The sequence below is a fragment of the Physeter macrocephalus genome, chromosome 19 (genome assembly GCF_002837175.3).
Source record: "Physeter macrocephalus isolate SW-GA chromosome 19, ASM283717v5, whole genome shotgun sequence".
In the NCBI taxonomy this organism is placed as follows: domain Eukaryota; kingdom Metazoa; phylum Chordata; class Mammalia; order Artiodactyla; family Physeteridae; genus Physeter; species Physeter macrocephalus.
Genome location: NC_041232.1, coordinates 2,654,343 through 2,679,308, shown reverse-complemented (window position 1 = coordinate 2,679,308; position 24,966 = coordinate 2,654,343). Strand labels below are relative to the sequence as shown.

The following is a 24,966-nucleotide window of genomic DNA, read 5'->3' as shown; positions in this document are numbered from 1 at the left end:
GACCCTGAGAGCCTGGCGGGTGAGGCTGGAGGGATGTGTACACGGTTGGTTCTAGAACAGGATGGCCTGGAAGTGGCCCAGAGCAGGGAGGGTGCAGCAGTCTGGGGATTGAAGGGAGCCCTGGAGGGGCAGGTACGGGAGGGCAGTGGTGGCGCTGCGTCTCTGACACCCTTAGGGGACCTTCTGCTCTGTGACCCCACCTGGCCTCTCACTGACCCCATCACCTGTTCTGCCCACCCCAGAACGCCTCCCAGGACCTGCTGGGGGAGGCTCTGGCCCAGCACATCCACCAGCAGATCGACACCCGGGGTGACCACCAGCTCAGCCACTACAGCCTGGCCGGGACCTGGAGCCACAGGATGGGCACGGCCCACGTATCCGTGCTGGGGGAGGATGGCAGCGCTGTGTCTGCCACCAGCACCATCAATACGCCGTACGTGGGGCTGGGGGCAGGCGGGCAGGCCCCACTCCATTCCCTAGACCTCAGCCCTCCAACCCCAGCCTGGCCTCCCAGCACCTCCCTGGCTGTGTCCATCGAGTGGTACCTTGTTTTTCCCTCTCCTGTGTCAAAAGGGTCCTACACCCTGACACCTCTGGCCGAAAAGGCTGCTGATGGGGTGGCCCTGAGCCAGGATGAGGACGGGTCTTACAACCAGGAGGATGCCGTGGTGGGGGGCAGGGTGGATCTTTGGGGGCAGAGCCAGGGAGGGAAGAGCAGTTCCAGGATACTGGAGGGCAGCTGCTAAAACGAGGGGCTTCTGGAGAGCTGGGGCACAGCCCATGTGTGTCGGGAACCCACGGCCCGCGCCCAGCTCTGCCTCTGTCCACAGCTTTGGAGCCATGGTGTACTCACCGCGCACGGGCATCCTCCTCAACAACGAGCTCCTGGACCTGTGCTGGAGGCACCCGCGGGGCTCCGGAGTCACCCCACCTCCCGGTGAGCACAGTGCCCCCAGGCGAGAGGAGGGAAGGCAGGAAGGCCAGGCAGGCCCAGCAAAGAGACAGGGATGGAGGAGGCGGCCCCAGGGGGTGCTGGCTCAGAAGCGAGGCTGCACTGATACCCGTCCGGCCTCCAGTTCCAGGTGAGCGGCCCCCATCATCCATGGTCCCCTCCATCTTGGTCAACGCAGCCCAGGGGTCGAAGCTGGTGATCGGTGGGGCTGGCGGGGAGCTCATCATCTCTGCTGTGGCCCAGGTGAGTCTGGGGGTTCCTGGATGGAACGTGCCCTCGCTGGGTGGCCCTGTTGTCCTGGGAGGGGTTGGGGAGGGTGGCTAGTGCCCCTCCCTCCCTTCCTGCCTGCATCCTTCTCTCCCCCACCAGGCCATCATGAACAAGCTGTGGCTGGGCCTTGACCTGCAAGCTGCCATTGCGGCCCCCATCCTGCATGTGGACAGCAAGGGCCGGGTAGAGTACGAGCCCAGCTTCAGCCAGGTGAGGCCGTGGGCCAAGCCACCGCTAGGCGGACGCCTCAGCGCTTGCCTTCAGAGCCCCTGGTGGGGCCTCAGCTTTTGAGTGTGCCCGGTGCACTTCAGCTTTGGGGGCCACCAGGAGTTGAGAAGCTCCATGGGGGAGGCAACAGGCGGCTGGTCTCCACGGCAGGGGACAGGGTGTTTGTTGTTCACATGACTCCCAGAATGAGCTCCCCTGCACCTTGGTCCCTGCTCTTTCTGGGCCATTCTCTCCGGAAGCTACTTTCCCCCCGCTGAGGCCTCTCAGACTCTCCCTCATGGTGATCTGCTTCCTTGTGTGATCTGCAGCTTTTATCTGTGGGTTTATTTTGAAAGGAGTCTATTATTCCTGGGAGTCTGCAGAGGGATTTCCCTCCAGGGCACTGGGTTCTTGGTTCCACACACAAGCAGGCCCAGGAGCTGAATTCTCTTGTGGGACTCCCAGCCCCTCTCCTCTGCTTGGGCAGGTAGCTGGCCTCCTTGGAAGGTCTCTGGGCTGGCAGATGCCCTCACTAGGACCCACTTTAAAGGACTAGCAGCTTTTCAAGGTTCCAAACTTCATGCCCAGGGTCCATTCAAGCAGCTGGGGTTCAAGGTCATCAAAGCTGCCTTTCCTAAGCTTCTCTGGTCTCAAGGCCGCCTCCCAGGGCCCTTGAAATTCTGAGGACCACAGAGTGAGGGGCCTTGAGTCCAAGGGGGTGTGTAGTCCTGAGAACCTTGGTCTCTGGGCCTGGAGACTAAGGACCTCAGCCCGTCAGGCCCAAACTCTCAGACTCCGAGGCCCTCCCTCCCAGCCTCCCTCCCTCCCTGTGCAGGGTCCTCCCCGTGGCAGGAGGACTTGATGCTCTCCCAGGACTCATTCTCTTAGGCCCTTCTCCTTGACCTTGACTGAAGGTCTTTACTCTGTGAACACCATTCTCCAAGGACCTCAACTCTGAGAATTTGGACCTGACAGCCTGGAATCCAGAGAACCCCGAGCCCACGGCCCTCAGCTCCCTGGAAGGGTAGAGTGTTGGCCACACAGGTCAGGGCCTCCCATGGAGAACACCTGAGGCACTGGGTGGAGACCTTGAGTCTCCAAGGGCCCTCAGAGCCAAGGCCCAGGCCTGAGGCCAGGAGGGTCCTTGTTCCTCAGGGCCTTGGAGTTTGGCCACTATGACCCTAAGGAACAGTCTCCGAGGACCACAGGTCCTGCTGTGACTGTGACGAGCTGGGCCTTCCGACCTAAGGACACTAGGTAATTAGCGCGTCAGGCAGAGATACACCCAAGGCCATAGCGCCTGGAGACCTCTCCGTACCCGTGGCTCAGGTCCTGGAGGCCCTGGTCCTGGGGACTGCAGGGCACCTGGAACTGAGGGCCCTGGTGGGCAGGGGTCCTTGGCCTTAAGTGGGAATGGGGGGCCCGAGTAACACAGGTCTCTACGTGCCAGGATCTGTGTGAAGAGTTACAGACTGGCAAGTGTGGGGACCAGGCCCCGAGGCAAGGTACTCAGGCCCTCAGACACCAACACCTGGGCCCTGATGCCCTCCAATTCCACACACTCACCATCTCGGACCTGAGCCTTTACAGCCCATGCTCGGAGTGCCTCACCCTTGGGGACTGCTGGTGCCTGTGGCCTGGGGTCCATGTCCTTGGACTCACTCATGGGTGTTCAGCTCCAGCTGACTCCTCCACCAGCGGGGCCCTGCTGGGGACTGCAGGGCACCTGGAACTGAGGGCCCTGGTGGGCAGGGGTCCTTGGCCTTAAGTGGGAATGGGGGGCCCGAGTAACACAGGTCTCTACGTGCCAGGATCTGTGTGAAGAGTTACAGACTGGCAAGTGTGGGGACCAGGCCCCGAGGCAAGGTACTCAGGCCCTCAGACACCAACACCTGGGCCCTGATGCCCTCCAATTCCACACACTCACCATCTCGGACCTGAGCCTTTACAGCCCATGCTCGGAGTGCCTCACCCTTGGGGACTGCTGGTGCCTGTGGCCTGGGGTCCATGTCCTTGGACTCACTCATGGGTGTTCAGAAGCCTCCAGCTGACTCCTCCACCAGCGGGGCCCTGGAGAGTCTGGGACCCCCGTCTTCTCATGCTGGTGTTGAGATGGCAGGTCCTAAGCCGCCAACAATGCTGGCACCAGGGCCATTCCTCCTCTCCAGGGCAGGAGCCAGATGTTGAGTTGGGACCTTCTTATGTATGGGTGACCTGGGACTCCAAAGGGCCCAAGCTCTGCCTTCTAGAAGACTGTGCTTTCAAGGTCCTCAAAACGTTGAAAGCTATCTTCTCCACAGGAGCCCTTGGACTCCTTGGTTGTTACGTTGAGGCCCCTGGTGTCTTTGATCCAGGACAGAAGTGAACCTGCATCTCAGCTTCCTTCTAGTCCGGGCGATGTCCTCCTGTCATATCCCCCGGAACCCAGGCTTCTCCTCTGGGGCCTCTGGAGTGGCAGGCCATAGACTCCATGCCTGCAGACATGGCTGCGTCCAGCGCCCCTCTGTCCTCTCCCAGACTGCCCCTGCCAGTCCTGCCTCCTCCGCCAGGGTCCTCAGCTCCCTGCCCGGGTCCCAGCCCCTCCATGACCAGCCTTCTCTCCTCTCCAGGAGGTGAAGAAGGGGCTCCAGTACCGGGGCCAGAACCAGACCGAGAGGCCCGTTTTCCTGAACGTGGTCCAGGCCGTGTCCCAGGACGGGGCCTGCGTGTACGCCGCAGCAGACCCCAGGAAGGGTGGGGAGCCCTCAGGCTACTAAAGAGGCTGCTCCCTCCCCAGAGCTGGGATCCTGCCCAGCACGCATCCAGGTTGGCCTGGTCCATGGGACCGAGTGCTCTGGCAGAATCTGGACCCCTTGGCTGGATGGTCAGCCTAGGGCTTCAAGAGGTGGGGACAGCCCAGCAGATGGACGGCTGTGGGGGCCGAGCCCTCCCCTCCCAGACCCCCTGTGGCCCCGCCCTGACCCCTCCAACCTCCCCAGGCCTCTCACCCAGGACTGTGGCCCCGCTCCCCGAAGCCCCATTCCCCACCTGTGTATCTTCCAGTCCAAGATTAAAGAAGAGGCTGCACCACACCTGATTCAGGGTCGAGGTGGGGAGGGGACCTTCAGCAAGCACGTGCAGTAAGCTGCAGCCCTCCACACACACCACCACGGAGCCGGGGAAACCAGACATGGGCTGGGCCTTCTCCAGGCCGCCCCTGGACACTTGCTGGGGCTCCGCACATGGCTGCCTGGACCCACCCGTTAGGAGGAAGGCAGGGGTGTGGCCTGGGGGCACCTGTCACTGGCTCCTGGGGGCCCTTGGCCCAGGCCCGTCCTGGAGCTTGTCCTCCGTTCCAGGAAAAGGCTGGATGAAGCAAGACCTAAGCCCTCCCCAGCCCCCAACTCCAACATGTTCTCACCCTCAGCACTGTTGACGTTTTGGGTGAGTCATTCTTTGCGGGGGTGCTGTCCACGCACTGTAGGCGGTGGAGCAGCATCCCTGGCCTCCCCTTGCTAGATGCAGCATCACCCCACCCCCACAGCCAGTCACCAAACCACCCCCGATTGAGACCCACGAGCCCCCAGCCACCGTGGATGGCTTTGCCAGCTCCTGGGTGTGCCACCCTCCCTGAGGGGGTCCTGCCCCATGCCCAGTCCTGGGAGCACTGAGAGTTCCTGTTTCACCCCAAACATCCCACAGGGGCGTACCTCCTCCTGGAAGGGCGCCACTACAGATCCATCACCTCCATCACCTCCCATTCTGCCCGGAGTTCAGCCGCACAGGATGGGTTGGGTGTTGCTCCTGTGCCTGTTGGGACAGAGCACTACACACTGAGGGCCTTCAGACAACAGACACCCTCGCCGCAGTGCCTCCCAGCTGCATCCCCAGAGCATGATAACGGTGTCCCTGCACTCCTGACTCATCCTCTGCCCTCCCTGGGACTCTCACCACCCCCTGGAGCCTCAGTTACCACTTGTGAGCTGATGGGTCCCCGCCCAGGCTCTAGCCCAGGTTTCTGGACCGTCAGACTCACGTAACCACTCACCCACCCACCCACCTCCCACCGCCAGAGCACCTGGGATCCACAGACACCTTGGACTCAACACACCCAACCAGAAGCCAGCTCTGAGGCAGCCGGAAGTTCTCCAGTGCCCCTTTCTTCCCCCTCCATGATACTCACCCAGTCCTCTCCCTCCATCTGCGTGGCTTGGCCTTGGTTCCGTCTCTTTGTCCCTTTCTGCCTCCTTGCCGCTGCCACAGCCTCGATCCACTCCCTACTCGTGACAGTGATGAGCCTTAGAAAATGCATACCTGATCCTGCCATGAGGCCACACAGAGCCCTCCTTGGCTCCTGGGGGCCCCTGGAGGAAGCCCATTCCTCTCGCTCCCTGCTCATCCCACCCTAGGTTACTTGCCCGGGCCCTGCCCACATCCCTCCTGGACCACAAGCAATGCCAACAAAGATGCATTCCCAGCCCAGTTAGCGACTCTTACAGCCTCTTTAAACATCTTGTTACACAGAGGAAATCAAAGCGGTATCTTCAAAATAACATTCACATCAATACAGATCAGCCCCCACAGAATATAGCTAAAGCAGGGCTCAGAGTAAAATATATTGCCTTAAATAGTTACATTAATAATAATCAAAACAAATAAAGTATCTAACATACGAAGTTAGTAAAAGAACAATCAGAACAGTAAGGAAGGCAAGAGGAAGAATTCAGTAACAACTGAAGCAGAAATTGATAAATTTGAAGTCAGAAGATCAGAACTTTGAAAAAGATATATAAGCTATTAGCTAGCCAATCAGTAAAAATGAAGGACGTGTAAATAAATACACACAAAAAAGAAATGAGAACGGGGAAATAACCTAAGCTACAGAGGAAGTTAGAAGTACTAGGAAAGATTACTCATCTTAATAAAAATAAATTTGGAAACTTGACAAAATAAATTACTTTCTAGGATGATATAAGTAGAATTGCAATACTTAACACATACTAAAAACACTGCCACTTATCTGAAATTCAGATTTAATTGGGCAGGCTTTATTTTTATTTGCTAAATCTGGCAAGCTTAAGTATAAATGACAAACGGGTCCAAGAAAGAGCAAAGGTCTAGACATGTCAATGATCGCAAAAAAAAACTGAGAACGTGGCAGGAACACTGGCCTACCTCAAATACCCTTCTGGAAAGTTTCCCAGGCAAAGTGTGTCCTGCCATTAGGATCAGAGGCCTCTCTTGCCAGTTAAGCCGCCACAGTGCAGAGCGAGGAGGAACATTTCCACATTCACTTTATGAAGTCAGCACAGGACTAGCCCCAAACTTGGCAAAGCACACCAAAGACCAATTGTGTTTGGGAAACAACACAAAACTCCTCAAACAAATACAAGCAAGGAGACTCCAAGCAACACAATCAAAAGGACAGGGTGTCCGGGTGGGGCCGACACCATTACTGCTGGGAATGTCCATGAGACGGACTTGTACTCCTCTTTCACCAGAGGAGAAAAATCAGAGTCCTCTCCATGGAGAGGCATTTGACAAAATTCAACACTCATTCTTGATTTTTAAAAAAAACCAAAAAACCCCACAAACAAAACAACAAAACACTGAATAAAATGGAAATAAATGGATATTCCCTTAACAATGAATAAATATCTCAAAACAACAGTAACATCTGTTGGATACTGACCATGGCTAGGTGCTACTCTATTGCTTTACGTGTATTAATTCACGTAATTCTCCCTAATGAGAGGGAGCTATGATGAGCCCCATCTTACAATGAGAACACTGATGTACTAAAGCTCCCAGGGCCCTGTGGAATAAGTGCCAGAGGTGGAAACTGGGGAGACAGATGGAGAAAATGAGTCTTGACCCCTACCTCATACCATATACAGAAATTAATTCGAGATGAATCTTAGGCCTAAATGGGAAAACTAAATGCCTGGGCAACCAGTCCAGAATCATTTATTATAAAGACCTTCATTTTCCTCATTGAATTGCATCAGTGCTTTTGTGAAACAAACAAAAAAACTCAAGTAAACCAAGCCATCAGATTTTACAACCACAACACAGAGTTCACAAAGAAATGCAAATATATGGGAATTTTGTCTGCTAAAAGAGCATTTCTTTTTTTTTTTTTTTTTTTTTTTTTGCTGTACGTGGGCCTCTCCCTTTGCGGAGCACAGGCTCCGGACGCGCAGGCTCAGCGGCCATGGCTCACGGGCCCAGCCGCTCCGCGGCATGTGGTATCTTCCCGGACCGGGGCACGAACCCGTGTCCCCTACATCGGCAGGCGGATTCTCAACCACTGCGCCACCAGGGAAGCCCAAAAGAGCATTTCGAAGCAGTAGGAAAAAGATGAATTGCTGACAATCAGTATTAGAACAAGTGGTTAGCCACCTGGAAAACAGTGGGACCCTGGCCTTTTATTTATACCAAATTAAATGCCAGTTGGACCAAAGATTTAAGAGTTAAAAATAAAACCATGCAAATATTGTAAAAAAATGGGAGAAAATTTTATTTATGTTCTTAGAGTGGGAAGTCCTTTTTTAGGCATGACATAAAATCAAGAAACCATATTAAAGGGACTTCCCTGGTGGTCCAGTGGGTAAGACTCCACACTCGCAATGCAGGGGGCCGGGGTTCGATCCCTGGTCAGGGAACTAGATCCCGCTTGCTGCAACTAATAGTTCATGTGAGGCAACTAAAGATCCCAGTGCCACAACTAAGACCTGGCGCAGCCTAAATTAATTAATTTTTTTTAAAAAAGAAGCCATACTAAGGAAAGGATAAATTGGGACTTCCCTGGCAGTTCAGTGGTTAAGACTCTGCCCTTCCAATGCAGGGGGCAGGTTTGATCCCTGGTCGGAGAACTAAGATCCCACATGCCATGCGGTGTGGCCAAAAAATTAAAAAAAAAAAAAAAAAAAAAAAAGATAAATTTGAACACATAAAAATTTAAAATTTTGATGTGACAAATATTTCAAAAGACCAATGAAAACCTTGCGGAAAGACAGTTTCAATATGTGATCTGGGGCTGGTTACTTTAATATTTAAATATTTAATATCAAAGACCAAGTATCCATTAGAAAGATGCACAGGGATATGACTCATTAGACCACAGAAAGAGAACTACAAATAGCCATTTCAACATATAAAAAATTGCTCAACCTCACTGATAAATGCGCCAATTAAAACAACAATGAGATCCACAGGGACAAAGCAAATGGCTCCAGCCCAAAGGCTTCCTCTGTGAACGCTTCCAAACACTGATGGAACAAAAAACACCAGTCTTACACAAACTCTTCCCGAGAACAGAACAGAGAAAACACTGCCCAAATTTTAATAAGGCCACCATAATCCTGAGAACAAAACCTGACAAAGACACTTCATGAAAGAAAAGTAGAGGGTGATTTCATTAATGCACAGAGATGCAAAATTCCTAAATGAAATCTGAGCAAGCCAAATTCATATATATAAATTCATCACTACCAATTTGGGTTTATTCTGGGAATGCATGATTGGTTGAACATTACAAAATCAAGCAATGCAATTCACTGTATTGACATACTAATAGAATAAAGAAGAAAAGTCATTCACCATCTCAATAAATGCAGAAAAGCATTTGATAAAATTTGCCAACTTTCACAATAAAAATTCTCAGTAACTAGAAATAGAAGAAAACTTCCTTAATTTTATAAGTTGCGGCTACAAAATCCTACAGTAAACATCATACTTCATGGTAAAACATACAAGCCTTCCTTTTGAGACTGAGACCAATTCCTTTTGAGATGGAAACATGCATTGCTAGCTTTCATCATTTCCTTTCCACACTGAAAGAGAAGTCCTTGCCAGAGCAATAAGGTGAGAAAAAAGAACAAAAGGTATAATTGGAAAGGAGGACATAAAACTGTCAATATTTGTAGATACTTAACAGGTAAACTGTTAGAAATAAGTCAATTGAACAAGATCACTGGAATCAAGGAAAATATAGAAAAATCAATGATATTTCTACATCATTCACAAATAGAAAACACTTTTTTGAACTGAAATCACTTACAATAGCATTAAAAAAAAAATCCACGCCTAGAAGTAAAACTAACAAGTATCCAAGACCTCTACACTGAACACTGCAAAATATAACTGAAGAATTTGAAGAAAACGAATAAATGGAGGATTATACTACATTCATGGACTAGAAGGCTTAGTGCTGTGAAGATGCCAATTCTCCCCACATTCACCTATAAATCCAATGCAATCCTAATAAAAATCCTCACAGGTTTGTGTGTATGTGTAGAAATTGGCAAGATGATTCTAAAATTCATATGGAAACACCAAGGACCAGGACTAGCCCAGGCAATCTTGAGGAAGAACATGAAGGAGAGGGACCTCCCTGGTGGTCCAGTGGTTAAGACTCCAAGCTTCCAATGCAAGAGGCCTGGGTTTGATCCCTGGTCAGGGAACTAGATCCCGTGTGCCACAACTAAAGATCCCACGTGCTGCAGCTAAAGAAAAAGATCCTGCATGCTACAACAAAGATCCCGCATGCTGCAACTAAGACCCAGTGCAGCCAAATAAATAAATAAAAATAAAATATTTTTTAAAAAAAGGAAAGATATGGCCAATTAAAAAAAAAAGAACATAAAGGAGGACTCACATTACCAGATGTCAGGAACAAGCTATGGTAATTAAGGCAGTTTGGTATTGGTGCAAAAATAAACTGGGCAGGGCTTCCCTGGTGGTGCAGTGTTTAAGAATCCACCTGCCAATGCAGGGGACACAGGTTTGATCCCTGGTCCAGGAGGATCCCACATGCCATGGAGCAACTAAGCCCGTGTGTCACAACTACTGAGCCTGTGCTCTAGAGCCCGCGAGCCACAACTATTGAGCCCATGTGCCACAACTACTTAAGCCCGTGTGCCTCGAGCCCGTGTTCCTCAACAAGAGAAGCAACCACAATGAGATGCCCGCTTACCGCAAAGAAGAGTAGCTCCTGCTCACCGTAACTAGAGAAAGCCCAGGCAGCAACAAAAACCCAATGCAGCCAAAAATAAATAAATAAAATAAAAATTTTAAAAAATCTATCAAAAATAAACTGGGCAATGGGACAGAACAGAAAGTCACCTGACCTCTGACAGAGGAGACACAGCAATGGGAAAGGAATGCTGTTTCAATAAACAGTGCTGAGTCAATCAGATAGCCAGATGAAAAATGTGTACCCTGACTCCTACCTCACACCATGCACAAAAATCATTCCAGATGGTTGGCAGATCTAATTATGAAATATCACAATAACACTTTTATAGGAAAATACAGAACAGCTTTGTGACTTGGGAGAAGGCACATGTTTCTTAAACAGCACACAAAAAATACTAACTGTAAAAGAAAAAAATGGATAAACTGACCTATATAAAAATTAAGAACTTCTGTTCAACAAAAGACATTAAAATAGTGAAAAGGCAACCCATGGAATACGAGAGTATCTGCAGTGCTTATATCTGACAATAAACTCTTACCCAGAATAAAGAACTCCTACAAATCAATTAGAGAGCTCCAGATAACCCGATGGAAAATGGGCAAAAGACTTGAACACACCTCATAAAAGAGGAGCTCTGGATGGCCAGTGAACATACAAAGAAATGCACAGCTTCACTAGTTGTCAAAAAAAATGCAAAATAAATCCACAATATGCTACCACCATATACCCATCAGAATAGCCAAAATGCCAACAATGACCAAGTGTTGGCAAAAATATGGCAAAATGGGGACTTCCCTTGCAGTCCAGTGGTTACGACTCCACACTTCCACTGCAGGGGGCATGGATTTGACCCCTGGTTGGGGAACTAAGTTCCCACACTAACATTCCACTTCTATAAATGAAGTACAAATACAGAGGTTGTTTTTCAAAAAATAAATAAATAAATAAATAAGGCAAAATGGAATTGCCATTTGCTGCCGGTGGGAACATCAACTGGTAAAACTATTTTGGAAAACCAGTATTACCTACTAAAACTACCACACTCCTACCTCATGCCCAGCAATGCTACTCCTAGGAACTTACCTAATATAAATGCATATGTCTGTAACTGACCAGGACCCTATGGGGCCTTCCTGGAATAGACCCTGCCCCCTCCAATGTCCTCCACCTGCCTCTCTGTCTATAGAAAAACTTTAGTCTCCAAGGCCTTGCCTGAGTTCCAGAGAATACATTTAATCAGAGAAGTGACAAATGCAGAAAGACAGGAGAATAGCCAAGCAAGACAAAATAATAATAGTTTAGCCATTAAACAAAGTCAAGGACCTTCAGTTACTCCTCAAGGGCTACAGATAATATTCTGAGCTATGTCCTTCGAGCCATTTTGCAGATACTGAAACCCCCACCAGGCGGAAGAAGTTAACTGCATGCTGCCCACTAGCACATAGACCCCAGACCAGTTGGAACCAGAAGGATGACGATGTTGACTCCCAATTACCTCACCACCAACCCATCAGAAAAATGTCCACGACCTGACCACACACCCTGAAACCTCCCTCCCTCGCCGCCCTGTCTTTAAAACCTTTCCCCGAGGGACTTCCCCGGTGGCACAGTGGATAAGACTCCGCACTCCCAATGCAGGGGACCCAGGTTCAATCCCTGGTCAGGGAACTATATCCCACATGCATGCTGCAACTAAGAGCCTGCATGCCACAACTAAGGAGTCCACATGCTACAACTAAGGAGCTGGCAAACTGCAACTAAAACCTGGTGCAACCAAATAAATAAACTAATTAATAATAAAATAAAACCTTTCCCTGAAAGCCATCAGGGAGTTCGGGCCTTCTGAGCATTAGCTACCTGGACTCCTTGCTTGGTCTTGCAATAAACGCTGCACTTTCCTTCAGCACAACTTGGTGTCGGTAGATTGGCTTTACTGCACGAAGGCAAGCAGACCCACGTTTGGTTCGGTAACACATCTGTGCGTCAAAAGACACATACAAGAATGTTTACAGCACTAGCCATTATAGCTCCAAACTGAAAACCACCCCAAAGCACCTCAATAGGAAAATGGATAAACAAATTCATTAGCTGAAATAATACTCAGAAAAAGTAAAAAACTCAAAGCAGAGCACCTCAACATGGATGTATCTCATAAACATAATATGCACAAGCAGCTAGGTGCAGAGAGCGTCAACTCTAGGATTCCACAGGTGTGAAGGACAAACGAGGCAGAACTCGCCTATGGGGTGAGAAATTGGTGGTTGACCTGAGGAGGAGGGAGAGGACAGTGTTTGATACAGAAAATGTTAGGGGTGACCAGAGTGGTGGTTCACTGGGCATGTTCACAAGCTGTACCCAGAGCAGTACACTCTCTTGCTTACAACTTATACTTTATTTAGCAGAGTTCCATCAAAGAAGCAGGGCCCACACCATGGGAACTGGGCAAGGGGTCCCTGTAAGGCTACTGTCTCCCATGGGATGCTGCAGCCTGAGGTCCATGTGGCAGAGTCAGGAGGGAAGATGCATGGAAAGTGGAGGGAGGATCCAGAGCTGACTGGAGCCCATGAGAATGGGCTGAAGCCCACATCCCTTCTTGTTGCCAAGGGCAACAAAGGTTTCTTGTAGCAGCTGGACTGCTTTGTCACACACCTGACCCAGGAGAATGGATTGAGGGTGGACCGGGAGGAGGTGGAGTAGTTGCCTGGATTCCACTGGTGCTGATGAGCTGGGTCAGCAGGCAAGCCACAAGGAGTGTGACCTACAAAAGAGATTGCCAATTCCCTTCCGCCCTCCCAATCCTGCACAAGAATCTCTCTTGTGGTCCTAACCCAAAACACATTGGGAAGGGAATTCCGGGAACGCCGGTCAGCCTGACGGAGGCCCCACAGTGTGTTTCACTAACTGACAAAGAGCAAAAAATCTGAAGGCTCCTTATGCTGATGAGGGTGTAGCGGGCCTGGCAATCACGTAGGTTGGTGGTGAGTGTCAGCAGGTACAACTCTAGGAGGAAAACAAATGTGTCGTTTAACCAGCCCATCAGACTTCCCTGGTGGCGCAGTGGTTAGGAATCCACCAGCCAATGCAGGGGACACAGGTTCAAGCCCTAGTCTGGGAAGATCCCACTTGTCGCGGAGCAACTAGGCCCGTGCGCCACAACTACTGAGCCTGCGCTCTAGAGCCCGTGAGCCACAACTACTGAGCCTGCGTGCCTAGAGCCTGTGCTCCACAACCAGAGAAGCCACCGCAATGAGAAGCCCACGCACCACAACGAAGAGCAGCCCCCGCTCGCCACAACTAGAGAAAGCCAGGGTGCAGCAACAAAGACCCAACACAGCCAAAAATAAATAATATAAATAAATAAAAATTTAAAAAAAATACAAAAAAACCCAGCCCATCATCTTGTGTGAATTTCCCCTACAGGTGAACCTGAGCTTACTGACCAAGCACAACAGTGTTTGAAGAAGCAAAAGACTGTCCACCACCTGGGGAATGACTAAGTAAATTCCTCTGTTTGAGTTTTAAAATTTTCTAATTGTAGTAAAATACAAATAACACAGGACTTCCCTGGTGGCTCAGTGGTTAAGAATCTGCCTGCCAATGCAGGGGACACGGGTTCAAGCCCTGGTCTGGGAAGATCCCACACGCCGTGGAGCAACTAAGCCCGTGCACCACAACTACTGAGCCTGTGCTCTAGAGCCCGCATGCCACAACTACTGAGCCCATGTGCCACAACCACTGAAGCCCACGTGCCTAGAGCCTGTGCTCCATAACAAGAGAAGCCACCTCAATGAGAGGCCTGCGCACCACAACAAAGAGTAGCCCCCGCTTGCCGCAACTACAGAAAGCCCGTGTGCAGCAATGAAGACCCAATGCAGCCAAAAACATATAAATTAAATAAATTAAAAAAAAAAATAACAAAAACTTTACCGTCTTAACCATTTCTACGGGTCCAGAGCAGTGGCATTAAGTACATTCACATGGTTGCACAACCATCACCACCACCCATCTCGACCTTTTCATCTTCCCAAACTGAAACTGTCCCCATTAACTGACAGCTCCCAGGAGTTCCCTGGTGGTATGGTAGTTATAATTTGGTGCTTTCACTGCCATGGCCCAGGTTCAATCTCTGGTCAGGGAACTTGCCAAAAACAACAGCTCCCCATTTCCCCTCCACAGCCCCTGGCAACCTCTATTCTACCCTCTGTCTCTATGAATTTGCTCTAGGGACCTCATGTAAGTGGAATCATGCAGTATTTGTCCTTTTGTGTCTGGCTTATTTCACTTAGCATAATGTCCTCAAGATTCATCCATGTTGTAGCAGTGGTCAGAATGTCCTTCCTTTTTATGACCCGATAATATTCCATTGTACAGATAGACCACATTTGTTTATCCATTCACCTGTTGATGGACACTTAAGTTGCCTCCACCTTTTGGCTATCGTGAATAATGCTGCTATGAACACTGGAAGATCCATTGAATTTTTAAAAACCTTTTGCACATAGTATTTATCTTCAACACTAATGAAAAACATAAGGCCATCTTTTCACATCTCTGCCTGTTGTGTATAGTTCAGGGGACCAATTGCTGCAACACATAGACCCCAAAATGTACCATGGCTTACTCACAAGGGAAGTTTATTTTTTGTTCCCAAGGCAGTACTGGATGGGTGAACAGGTGGGGATGGGGAGATTCTTCCACATGCTAGGGACCCAGGTTGGCATGGCTTCCAGTCACCTGTGCCACATCAGGAGCAGGGGGAAGGGCCTGCAGGCAGTTCCCTGTGGAGGTGTTAAGGACCAGCCCTGGAACTGCCCCACCCCCTCCTGCTAAAAACCAGTCACATGACTGCACCAACTGCAAAGGGTGCTGGGGAATGTAGTCCAGTGCTTTTGGAAGGGCACCCGGCCTGTGTGGCTGCAGAGTACCTACTGGACCTCACTTCTCTAATAGCTTCTGTCCTCTGAAATTCAGCTGGAGCCAGACTCCTCCAAGAAGCACCCACCTGGCCTCCTGCTCCCACAATGCACTACACCAAACACACCCTCCTCCAGAGCAGCGTGGACCATGGGGACAGGGGTCTCCCAGCAGAGGCCCGGCCCAGGGCAGGGACTCGGTCACCTGGGGCTTTGTGGGAGGAAGCAGCCTGGCAGAGGGGTCCCTACTCCCCACATTGGTCCCTTCCCCCCACATCAGCCCCTCCCTCTGTTCAGCCAACAGGAGGCCCAAGTGGGAGGCTGGAGGGGAAGTGGTGTTTCCCCTCCTCGGGAAGCTAGAGGCCTCTGTTGGTGGGGCAATTGCCTCTGGTGAGGGCCCCACGCAACCGCATGGTTCTCACTTTCTTGGGGACCTGGCCTGGCTCCTTGGCCTCCCCCACCCTTTGTCCCTCACTGGCTCCTATTTCACTTCCCAGCTCTCCCATTACCTGCATTTCCAAGTCCCTGGATTACTGTCCTCCAAACCCCAACTAGTACAAGGGACAGGGGACTGGCCGCTGGGTTCTGGTGCCGTCACTCCCTGGGGCTGTGGTTTGGGGAGACCACCTCTCTGAGGCCAGGGTGCCTACCGCTGATGTTTCTAGGGAGTCTATGCCCAGCTCCGGGATCTTGTGCCCTCACACAGGCCCTGCAGCACCCCAGACTCCCGACGGGCCCCTGGGAAAACCCCTGCCAGGTGTTGGGGCTTCCCAGCCTGGCCGGCCCCTGGCACTGGGAAGGCCTGACGTCTGGGGCCAGCGACATGATGGAGCCCTTCTCCTGCCAGGGCAGCTCCAGGGCCTGCCTTAGAGGGACAAGAGTAGGGTAGGGAGCCTGAGGGAGGCCATGCTTTACTTTCAGGATGAAGCCTGGCAGGGGAGGCACCTCTGCTGCTGCCCTCCAAGTTACTCCTCAGACCTGAGTGCACTGCCCACCCTCTGAGCCTTTGCCCAGGCTGTTCCTCTACCTGGAAAGCCCTCTGACCAATCACACCTCTGAGGCCAGTTTGGGAGTGGTGACGCTGCCCCTGCCCTTCTGCCCTGACCAGGAAGCTGACCCTCACCCACTGTCAAGGGCCTGGCCTGGCCTGGCCTGGCTCGGCAAGGGAGGCACTGCGGTTCAGGGTGGTGGGAGGCCAGCCCTGCCTTACCTCATCTGCAGAGAGGAAAGTACCTGCCCAGGGGCCAAAGTGTGGGCCCTCAGCCCCCCTGTCCTGAGCTGGAAGCCCAGAGGTTGGGGGGAGGTGGGTGGGGTCTGGAAGGACAAGAAGCACTGACCCCATCCACCTCCACCAGAGTCTCCTCGGCACCACCCCCAGGACTCCCACCCCCCCAATCTCGTCTTAGCTCTGTTCAAATGTGCCCCACTGTGCACACTCCCGGAATCCCTGCAGACGGGATCTGCCGCTGCCCCTGCCCAACCCTCTGCCAAAGGTGAGGCTGAGGGGGTAGGGAGGCCTGGCCTCCGATCCGAGTGGTCAGTGCCAGCTGGACGACCTTGGGTAACCCATGCAACCTCTGAGACTGGGGGACGACTCGAGGCCCCCCCGCCCGCCAGATGAGGGAGATGAAGAGGTGGGCCTGCATGAACCTTGGCCGAGGTTGTAACCACAAGCCTGCTGGCCCAGCTGCACTGCTCTCCCTGATGGCCTGGGTCCCTGTGTAGCCTCCGCCTCCACTGTTCTTAGCCTCTGCTGCCCCCACGTGGCCACTCTTGGTGCTGCGGTGAGGGGGCTTCACTCAGCCTCCCACCCAGGGCTCCAGATCTCATTGGCAACCCCCTGCCCCTCACTCCTCTCAGGCAGAGCTGCCTGCCCTGGCCAGGGGGCGCCAACCTCCAACCCCACACTCCCTGGTGCTTTCTCCATCTAACACCTATGATGCAAATCTGACCCCATCCTACCCTGCCCAGGCCTGCCCACAGCCCCCATTCAGCACCCTTGCTACAAACGGGGTAGCGATGGCATGAGGCCTGGTCCCTGTACTACCTTCTGGACACTCCTGGACAAATGGCTCAGGGACCGGGACCAGTTGGGCATCGCATTACCAGACTGCCTCTGGGGCTGTGACAGGGCAGGGTGGGGGGCCCAGGGCCACGCTGCCAGCTTCCTTGTTCCCTACACTGGGGGAGGGTGGGCCGCCCAGCCCTGTCCCTTCTCTTGAGTGCCCAGCGTAGCACCCCATGGGGAACCCCTCCCCTCCCCACCACAACGTGGTCAGTGTTCTAGATCCCACTTTACAGATGGAGAGACAGAGGTTGGGGAGAGACCGGTCCCAGGTGACCTGCCAGTGGACGAAGGCCTCAGACCCAGGTTGCTCTGAGTGCTGTGGACCGCACAGGGCAACCGTGGGACTCCCTGGCACTGAGGCACAGCATGAGCATCAGGACACCAGGGAAGGGGCACCAAAGGCTTGTTTTCTCCCCCAACAGGCAGGGAGGGGTGTTTCAGGAGATGTTCCAGAGACTTAGAATTACAAGCCTGGAGCTTAGAGGGTGACTCTCCACAACCAAGTCTGGACCCACCTACAGTCTCAGGCCAGGCCCAGGGTCTGGGAATCAAGGCAGCTCAGCCCTGGGGCTCCCTGTTGGGGCACCAGGACTCAGTATACTGGGAATCAGCATCATGGGCACAGGATCTGAAGTACTGGCCTTTGAATATCAGGTGCTGGAGTATTAGGGATCGGGAGACAGGCCTCAGAATTCAAGGGTACGGAGTCTCGGGCCTGGGGAATTAAGAGTCAGGGGTATGTGGGGAACAGAGCCTTGGGAACTCCACAGTGATCGCTCAAGGTCCGGGTCTTTGGTGACAGAGCAGGGCACCGGGCTTTAAAGGCTCAGGTTCAGGTGTCCGTGTCCTAGGTGTATGGTGGTAGGGATTTGTGGATCCAAGTACTGGGGTGCACGTTCTTGGGAGTTTGGGAGGCTGGTCTTTGGCTCCAGGGAGGTCCTGTGTGCCCTGTGCCGCCGGCTAAGCGTGCTTCCCTCAGGGTTGCGAACCCCAGACGGCCCTGTAACAGAGACTGGGTCTAGAGCAGGCCCGGTCGTCCCATCCGCGCCCCAGGGCGCCAGGAGAGCCTAGGAGGGGCACAGAGCCTAGGAGGGGCGGTCGGGGGTCTGGGAGGGCGGGTGTCTCACCTGTTGCTCTTCCTGCGGTGTAGGAGCACGTAGACGAGCGCGACGAGGGCCACCACCGCCAGGCCTCCAAAGATGACGCCCAGCAGCACCGCGTAGCTCCGTCCTGGAGAGGCGGCAGGGCGTAATGCGCGGGTTGGCGCACGCGTGCGGGCACGTAAGCGGGGCGGGCGGGTGGGCGGGGCAATGCTGGGGGCAGGCCGAGAGCTGGTGGGAGGGGCCTGTAGGTGGGCGGGGCATCCTCACCTGGCTGGCAAGTTGGGGTGGGCCGAGACCAGGTGCCATCAGCCTGGCAGGTGCTGGCCTCGGCCCCGCCCAGGCTGTAGCCGCTGTCGCAGTGGAAGTGGATAGTGGAGCCCACCAGGTACCTCATGCCCTCCTTGTGCCCATTGGAGGGTGGGGCCAGCCAGCCACAGGACACCACTGGGGCAGGGGTGGGGCACAGACGACAGGCCTGAGCTGCTGACCACAGCCACCAGCCTGGGGGGCCGTGTCCCAGCGCCCGGTGCCCGCTGCCCTCACCCACCGCCACCCTCACCGGGCTGCAGGCTCTGCACGCGAAGCAGGTGCTGCCTATGGGCCAACCGCGTGGCATTGCCCACGCTCAGGCTCCCGGTGGCCGCCACGTCGAAGTTGCAGAAATTGTTGTCCCCACACAGTTTGGCCGCCTCACTCGCCTGGCTGGGGCTGGAGGTGGTCTCCTCGGGGAAGAGGGGCAGGAAATTGGGGTCATGCTTGGGCCGGAGCAGGAAGTTTTCCACCAGGAACTTGGAGTCGTAGGTGAGCAGGGAGGAGGCGTTCTCCACAGCCCCTGGGGAGACAGCAGCAGGCCTGGCTGGTGGGAGGGCCTGGGGGCTCCCCCCCACCTCCACTGAGCACCCCCCAGCATGGTGCCCCCTCCACTCCAGCCTGTGGTCACTCACAGTCAGCCCCAAACTGGAACAGTTCTCGGGAACTGGAACTGGGGGGCAGGACCTGGCCGCTGCGCAGGGTGAAGTCGTCTGAGGGGTTGTCATTGAGTGTCCCGAGGAGGCCTCGTGTGTGGGTCAGGAACTTATCGGGCAGCAGGACTGCCACACTCAGGAACGGACCCTGGACGCTGACCTCCAGGCTGGTACCTGATGACAGCATGACTGATACTCTGTCCCCAGCAGCTACTGACAGAAACATGCCTGGACACAGGGGGAGCTGGGGTCAGGGCTGCCCCTGTGGGCACCTTGCCGTGACCCCAGAGCCCCGGGATGCATGGGCCGGCACCCATGGGCTCAGGGGCAGGGGAGGGCGTCCCCAGGCCCCAGCCTGCTATGACATTCCACCACCCCAGGCAGTGGATCTGAGGTGCCCAGGCCCTAAAGGGAGCCCCCATACCAGGGCCGTGCTTGGGGGTTGCCTGTTGGCCCTCACGCCCTGACTCCACCTCCCCATCTGCGCCCCGGACACCTCCGCCTGCTTTCTGCCAGGGCCAGAGAGAGGTGTGGAGGTCCCAGCGGGGAGCGCAGGGGAGTGGGGCCCCCACCATCCCACTCACCTTTCAGGTCCATCCAGCTTTGCTCCTTGAAGCTGAGCACCTCCTGGTTCAGCAGCACCTGCAGGGCCCCGGCCCCATCCCTCAGCCGGACCTCTACCACATCTGAGTTGCCCTCCCGGACAGCCACAGCAGTCAGCCCTGTGCCTCGGTCCTGAGAGCCTGGGATGATGGGTACAGAATGGGGTCCACTCGGCTCAGCCTCCCCCTCCCCAGGGGTGACCCTGAGCCACCCAGAACCCCAGGGTCCGGCCTCACCCTCGGGCGTCATCCTGGTCTGGGCGCGCGCATGCACCCTCAGGTCGGTCCCAGAGGCCTCCAGCAGCACGTACTCGCCGCGTCCATTGAATGTGAAGTTGGTGCCATCGAAGGTGACAAAGTGTGGGTCCCCGAAAGCGGAGGCTGTGGAGAGCGGAGGGTCAGGCAGGTTGCCCTGGCCCCGCCCTGCCTGGGGCCCCGCCCTGGCCAGCACCTGTCCAGGCAGCACCCACCCAGGCGCGGGGGCTGGTAGCTGCGGCAGTCGCTGGAGGGCCGCCTCTGCATGTAGCGGGAGCACTCGGGCGCCCAGAGGCAGCAATAGTAGAAGCTGATGACATCGTAGATCCAGTGGGAGAGGCCCGGCACGCGGGGCGGCACGCGGTATGGGGGTGCACCCCAGTCGTGGCCGCGGTCCGGGGTGCTGCCACTGGTGGAGTCGGCTGTCAGGAGCTGTGTGCCCGCCGCCGTGTAGCAGCACTGCTGGCCTGAGCCATATAGGGGGCTGGGGGCACAGACAGGTCAGGGCCGCCTTGGCATCCTGCCCCCAGCCCCCACCCCGCACCCTGCCCACCGTCTCTGGGCTTACCTGGCTTGCACGGAGCGAACGCAGTGCACAGCCCCTGGGTGATAGGTGCACACGCTGCCATGCTCGATGTCACAGCCGTAGTCCGCCTGCAGAGCAGCTGGTTGCTGTCCCCTGCACTGGCTTTGGGCTCTGTCATCCCCTCCCTGGAAGCCAACCCCTCTGGGGCACTGGGCCCTCAGACCCCAGCCTTACCTCCCAGGTCTCTACCTGCCTCCCCCTGCACTGCCTTGGACGGCACAGCCGTGTGCCTAGTGGGGGCAGCTGGCCCCGCCTGTCCCCTCGCTCCCTACTGGGCCCTGACTGGGGTGGGGGCTCACTTGGAAGCGGCCAGAGTCAACCTGGGCCTGGGCCAGGGTGCAGGGGCAGTCGGGCACCTCCTCCAGGAAGTTGGGCAGCTGGTCCTCCAGCTCCTCCCAGGCCAGGCACTGAGCTCGGGCCCAGGCCACAGGGTCTGCCCGGAAGTCATCGCCCAGGTGCCAGGCCAGCGCGTGCTCGTTGCTCCAGAGCGCGTGCACGTCCCTATGGGGACACACGCACACTAGGGGCCACCCTTCCTGCCCTCGGCCCTGGCTCCCCGTCCAACGTGGGGGCAGCAGGCAGGCAGGCCCCAGCCCATCTGCTGCACGGCGGCCCTTACTTCTCCCCTGCGTGGTGTTTGCTGTTGACAATGCGAAGGGCACCCACTTTCCACCTCTGGTAGTTTTGAGGTGCAGGTTTTGGTGTGAAGGTGAAGGAGCCAGAGTTGGTGATGCTTGTGGCCAAGGAGTACAGGTACGACCACGCTGCCATCCACTCCTGGGAGTACGGCTTCCCTGGGGGAGAGAAGGCCTTGTCAGCCCCCGGGCCTGTCCGAGGAGCCCCGGGGCATGGGGTGGGGGTGGGGGCGCCGGTTTTTGGTGCTCAGAGCAGCCTGGTAGATGGACAGAAGTGGGACAGATGACCACCACAGGAGGCCCTGCCCTGTTTGGGGAGGGAGCCAGGCCCAGGGCTGGCCAGCCATCCAGGGGCTCAGAGAGGATGGGGCAGAGCAAGCCTTTTCTGTTTCCAGGATAAGCCTTGTATCCAGGAGCAGAGAATGGCTACACCTCCTCCTAGAGCTGGTACCCAAACAGCCAGGGCTCCCAGCTTCCCTGTGCTGCTCCAGCCAGTTCCCCTTTCTTGCCTGCACTCTTCCCACTAGAAATCCCCACCTGGATTCCCCCCACCTGGAATCACCTTTCTCCCATCTCTGCAAGCCCCAAACTCCTGACCCCACCAGGCCCCACAGAGGCAGCCTAGGGTTACTCTGCTGGCCTCACCTGTCTCCTCGTAGCCCCACAGCTCTACGGTGATGGAGTTCGTGGGCAGAGCCAAGGTGTTCCAGGTCAGGGTGAGGTTACCCTGGGTGCTGGTGGTGCCGTAGTATTGCCAGTGGGTCTCGTTCACCAGCTGGCTCTTTTCGGACTCTGACACTTTGCTGGGGTGCACTGGGCAGGGAGCGGGGGTGAGGGGTGAGTGAAGGCCCGGGGCCCAGGGAGTCCAGGGGAGGAGGCCCGGGGCTCTTAGAGCTGTGGGGACCTCCCAAGGACAAAACACAGCAGTCCCTCGGGAGCGATGCTCTCCCCCTGGTGGCAGGAAAGGGCAGGAACTGGGAGAGGCAGGGCCCTGCCCCCACCCATGCCCAGGCCTCTTTCCTCCACCTGGCTGCTCCCCTCCCCTGGCTGGCCAAGCCACACTCCCTCTGGGCTGGAACTCCTGCATGGGTGCCAGCGGTGGGGAAAGGAGCTTGGGGAGCCTGCACCCAGGGAGTCAGGTAGGCATCCAGAGGGACTGGTTCACCCAGAGCAGGCGGGCCAGGTGTGCGTAGATTAGCGCCAGGGAAAGTCCCTGTGAGGGGCCTGGGCCCGGGAGGGTGCGGCCTGGTGCCTCTGGTCTGGACCAGCACGTTGGGGCTCACCAGCCAGCCAGGTGCCTGAGCGTGGGAAGGAGCGGCCATTGTCCATGGAGAGCGTGAAGGGGATCCGGCCGGTCTCGTAGAGCAAGGGTGACACACAGTGCACTCGTCCGGAGGAGTCCACGAAGCCACGGGTCTGGATGCTCTCCTTAAAGCTGTGAGGGTGGAGGAGGCAGGAGAGGCTGGGCCAGCGTGGGCTGACCTCTCTGAGGCTCCCAGCCTCCTCCCTGCGGAACCCATCCGGCCAGCTGTCCCAGTCCTTTGTCCCGGGGGCCCCACCCAACCAGCCAGTGGGTCTGAGCCCCAGCATGCACAGAGCCCTCAGGCCTCCCACCTGCAGATCACGCTGTCAGTGGGGTTGGACCAGTTGAGATGCTGCACCACAAAATCCTTGCCACCCATGATGGAGCCCGAGTAGGGCAAGATCTCCAGGCAGAAGTCCTGAATGTCCGAGCAGCAGCTGGCCAGGCCGAAGCAGGTCGGGTGGCAGGAGCACGGCCCGTCCTGGACTCCACAACGGTGGGAGCAGCTCCCCTGGGCACCTGGAGGAGAGGGCCCTCAGTGCCCAGCCTGGCCACCCCATGTATAGGGCCCACATCTCTTTCCCCCTGGAGCCTGTTAGAAGCATCCCCAGGAGAAAGCTGGCCAGGAATTGCACTGACCACCACGTGGACCCAGTGGAAACCCATAGGGCCCGTGGGGTGGGGTAAATCTTAGTCCAGTTGGCCTGAATGACTGGCTAGAATGAGGGGAGATTTGGGGAAATGTGTCCAGACATAAAACTTTTTGGGAGGAGCCCCTGGGCAGACTGACCCTCAGCTACCAAGTCCCGTACCTGACGGCGTCCTCAGATGGCTACATGTGCCTGACCCCTTGACATGGGCTGGGGACCTGTCTCCACTCCTAAAGCATCAATGGACCGGCAGCCTGGAGAAGAACCATGCTGGCTTGCCCGATCTGGGGTCTGGGATATGGCTACTAAAAGTCCCATTGGAGGCCCACTAGGGACTGGCGCCCAGGCTGAGTTTGCCCCATCTCACTCGGCTGGGCAGTGCAGGCTCACCGGTTTCGGGCCCCCGCCTCGGGGGAGAAGGCCAGGGGTTCTCCCCTCCGTTTAGGGGAGAGGAGGGACAGTTCCAGCAGAGGACCCAGCCAGGTCAGGAGAGGGGACGGGTGGTTTGGTGGGGGCCTGTGGGCACCCATTGCCCTGGAGCCGGCCTGGCTGTGCAGATTGGAGGGTGGAGACTGGGGTGGGGTGCAGGCCCACGTCCCATCTGGCCCTTCCCTGCCATCCCCCAAAGGGGCCGGTCAAGGGCCAGGCTTGGGCCTGAGCCACCACTGTGGGCCCTACTTCACCCAGCATAGGGCCTGGCGCTCTAAATATTTACTGACCGACTGTGATGGCTTGAGGGGGTGAGGAAGAAGGCCCAGTGATGACTGTAAGTGAGATAAGTGGAAGGAGGGTGTGTTGGTGCTTTCCTGAGATGGGAGATAGGCCGGGGAGGGGGCTGGGGAGCTGGCAAAAACCAGCCCAGCCCAGCCCAGCCTGGGGGCCAGGGTTCCGGCTCTGGAGTGTGTGGCCTTCCCCTAGACTTTCTCAGGTTCAACCCACCCTGAGAAGGACCCAGAATCCTGCCTCTGGCCAGGCAGGGGGCCCAGTGGGGCTGGAGGCTCCTCCATGTACAAACACAACCTCCATCGGGGCTCGAGGTGCAGGCCAAGGGCTCTCCTGAGCTCACCACCCCCTGGCCACCTCCCTCCCAGACCGCCACCGCCTTCTGCCTCCCAGCCAGCTTAGGGTAGGCATGGCCCAGACCCCCCATCCCTACCAGCAGCCCCTTGACCCTGGGCTCCCCAGAATTTCTTCTTAGCACCCCCAGTATGATTACAGATGGCCCAACGGATAGACAGAGGCTGAGCCCAGGGAAGTTCTGTCCCGGGTCTGACTATAGTGGGCAGATGGACAGACAGATGGGGGACACAAGGGCAGGGTGGGGGTGTACCTGCTGCAGGCCGGGGGCCTGGGCCGGGGGCTGTCACCAGCAGCACCAGGGCCCAGGGCAGGAGAGACAGCTTCATGGTTGCCTGCCTGTGTCTGCAGCCAGCGCAGCAGTGGCTGGGAGGTGGCGGAGACTCACTCCCCACGGCCTGGCCCCGCCCCACGCTGCCGC

General features: G+C 55.7%; 2 protein-coding genes across 14 annotated transcripts in view; one reads left to right on the top strand and one right to left on the bottom strand.

The window, feature by feature from the left end:
- GGT5 (gamma-glutamyltransferase 5) overlaps positions 1-4,349 on the top strand; it is a 26,969-nt gene extending 22,620 nt beyond the window's left edge. Inside the window, exons 8-12 of the mRNA XM_007127180.3 lie at positions 243-433; positions 831-946; positions 1,002-1,195; positions 1,322-1,432; positions 4,039-4,349. Of these exons, the coding sequence (XP_007127242.1) occupies positions 243-433; positions 831-946; positions 1,002-1,195; positions 1,322-1,432; positions 4,039-4,185 (759 nt within the window). The 3' untranslated portion in view covers positions 4,186-4,349. The remainder of the gene's footprint in view (positions 1-242; positions 434-830; positions 947-1,001; positions 1,196-1,321; positions 1,433-4,038) is intronic.
- SUSD2 (sushi domain containing 2) overlaps positions 1-24,966 on the bottom strand; it is a 25,626-nt gene extending 660 nt beyond the window's left edge. The window contains exons 1-18 of one of the 13 annotated variants that reach the window (XR_008615958.1): positions 24,799-24,966; positions 23,130-23,337; positions 22,799-22,950; positions 22,161-22,328; positions 21,500-21,674; positions 21,180-21,381; positions 20,863-20,948; positions 20,510-20,778; positions 20,277-20,420; positions 20,022-20,180; positions 19,417-19,665; positions 19,032-19,304; positions 18,740-18,916; positions 18,497-18,599; positions 13,038-13,146; positions 12,246-12,364; positions 5,592-5,685; positions 5,176-5,218 (exon numbers count right to left, since the gene is read on the bottom strand). Coding sequence is in view for 11 of the 13 variants with exons in the window: in XM_055080517.1 (XP_054936492.1) it covers positions 5,159-5,218; positions 5,592-5,685; positions 18,497-18,599; positions 18,740-18,916; positions 19,032-19,304; positions 19,417-19,665; positions 20,022-20,180; positions 20,277-20,420; positions 20,510-20,778; positions 20,863-20,948; positions 21,180-21,381; positions 21,500-21,674; positions 22,161-22,328; positions 22,799-22,950; positions 23,130-23,337; positions 24,799-24,874 (2,595 nt within the window). In the remaining 2 variants the exon portion in view is untranslated. Of the gene's footprint in view, positions 1-1,166; positions 1,250-1,288; positions 1,382-1,644; positions 1,766-4,417; positions 4,502-4,559; positions 5,219-5,591; positions 5,686-12,245; positions 12,365-12,909; positions 13,147-17,757; positions 18,370-18,496; positions 18,600-18,739; positions 18,917-19,031; positions 19,305-19,416; positions 19,666-20,021; positions 20,181-20,276; positions 20,421-20,509; positions 20,779-20,862; positions 20,949-21,179; positions 21,382-21,499; positions 21,675-22,160; positions 22,329-22,798; positions 22,951-23,129; positions 23,338-24,798 lie in introns of those variants that run through there. The other 12 variants (XM_055080515.1, XM_055080518.1, XM_055080521.1 and 9 more) reach the window with 12 other exon arrangements.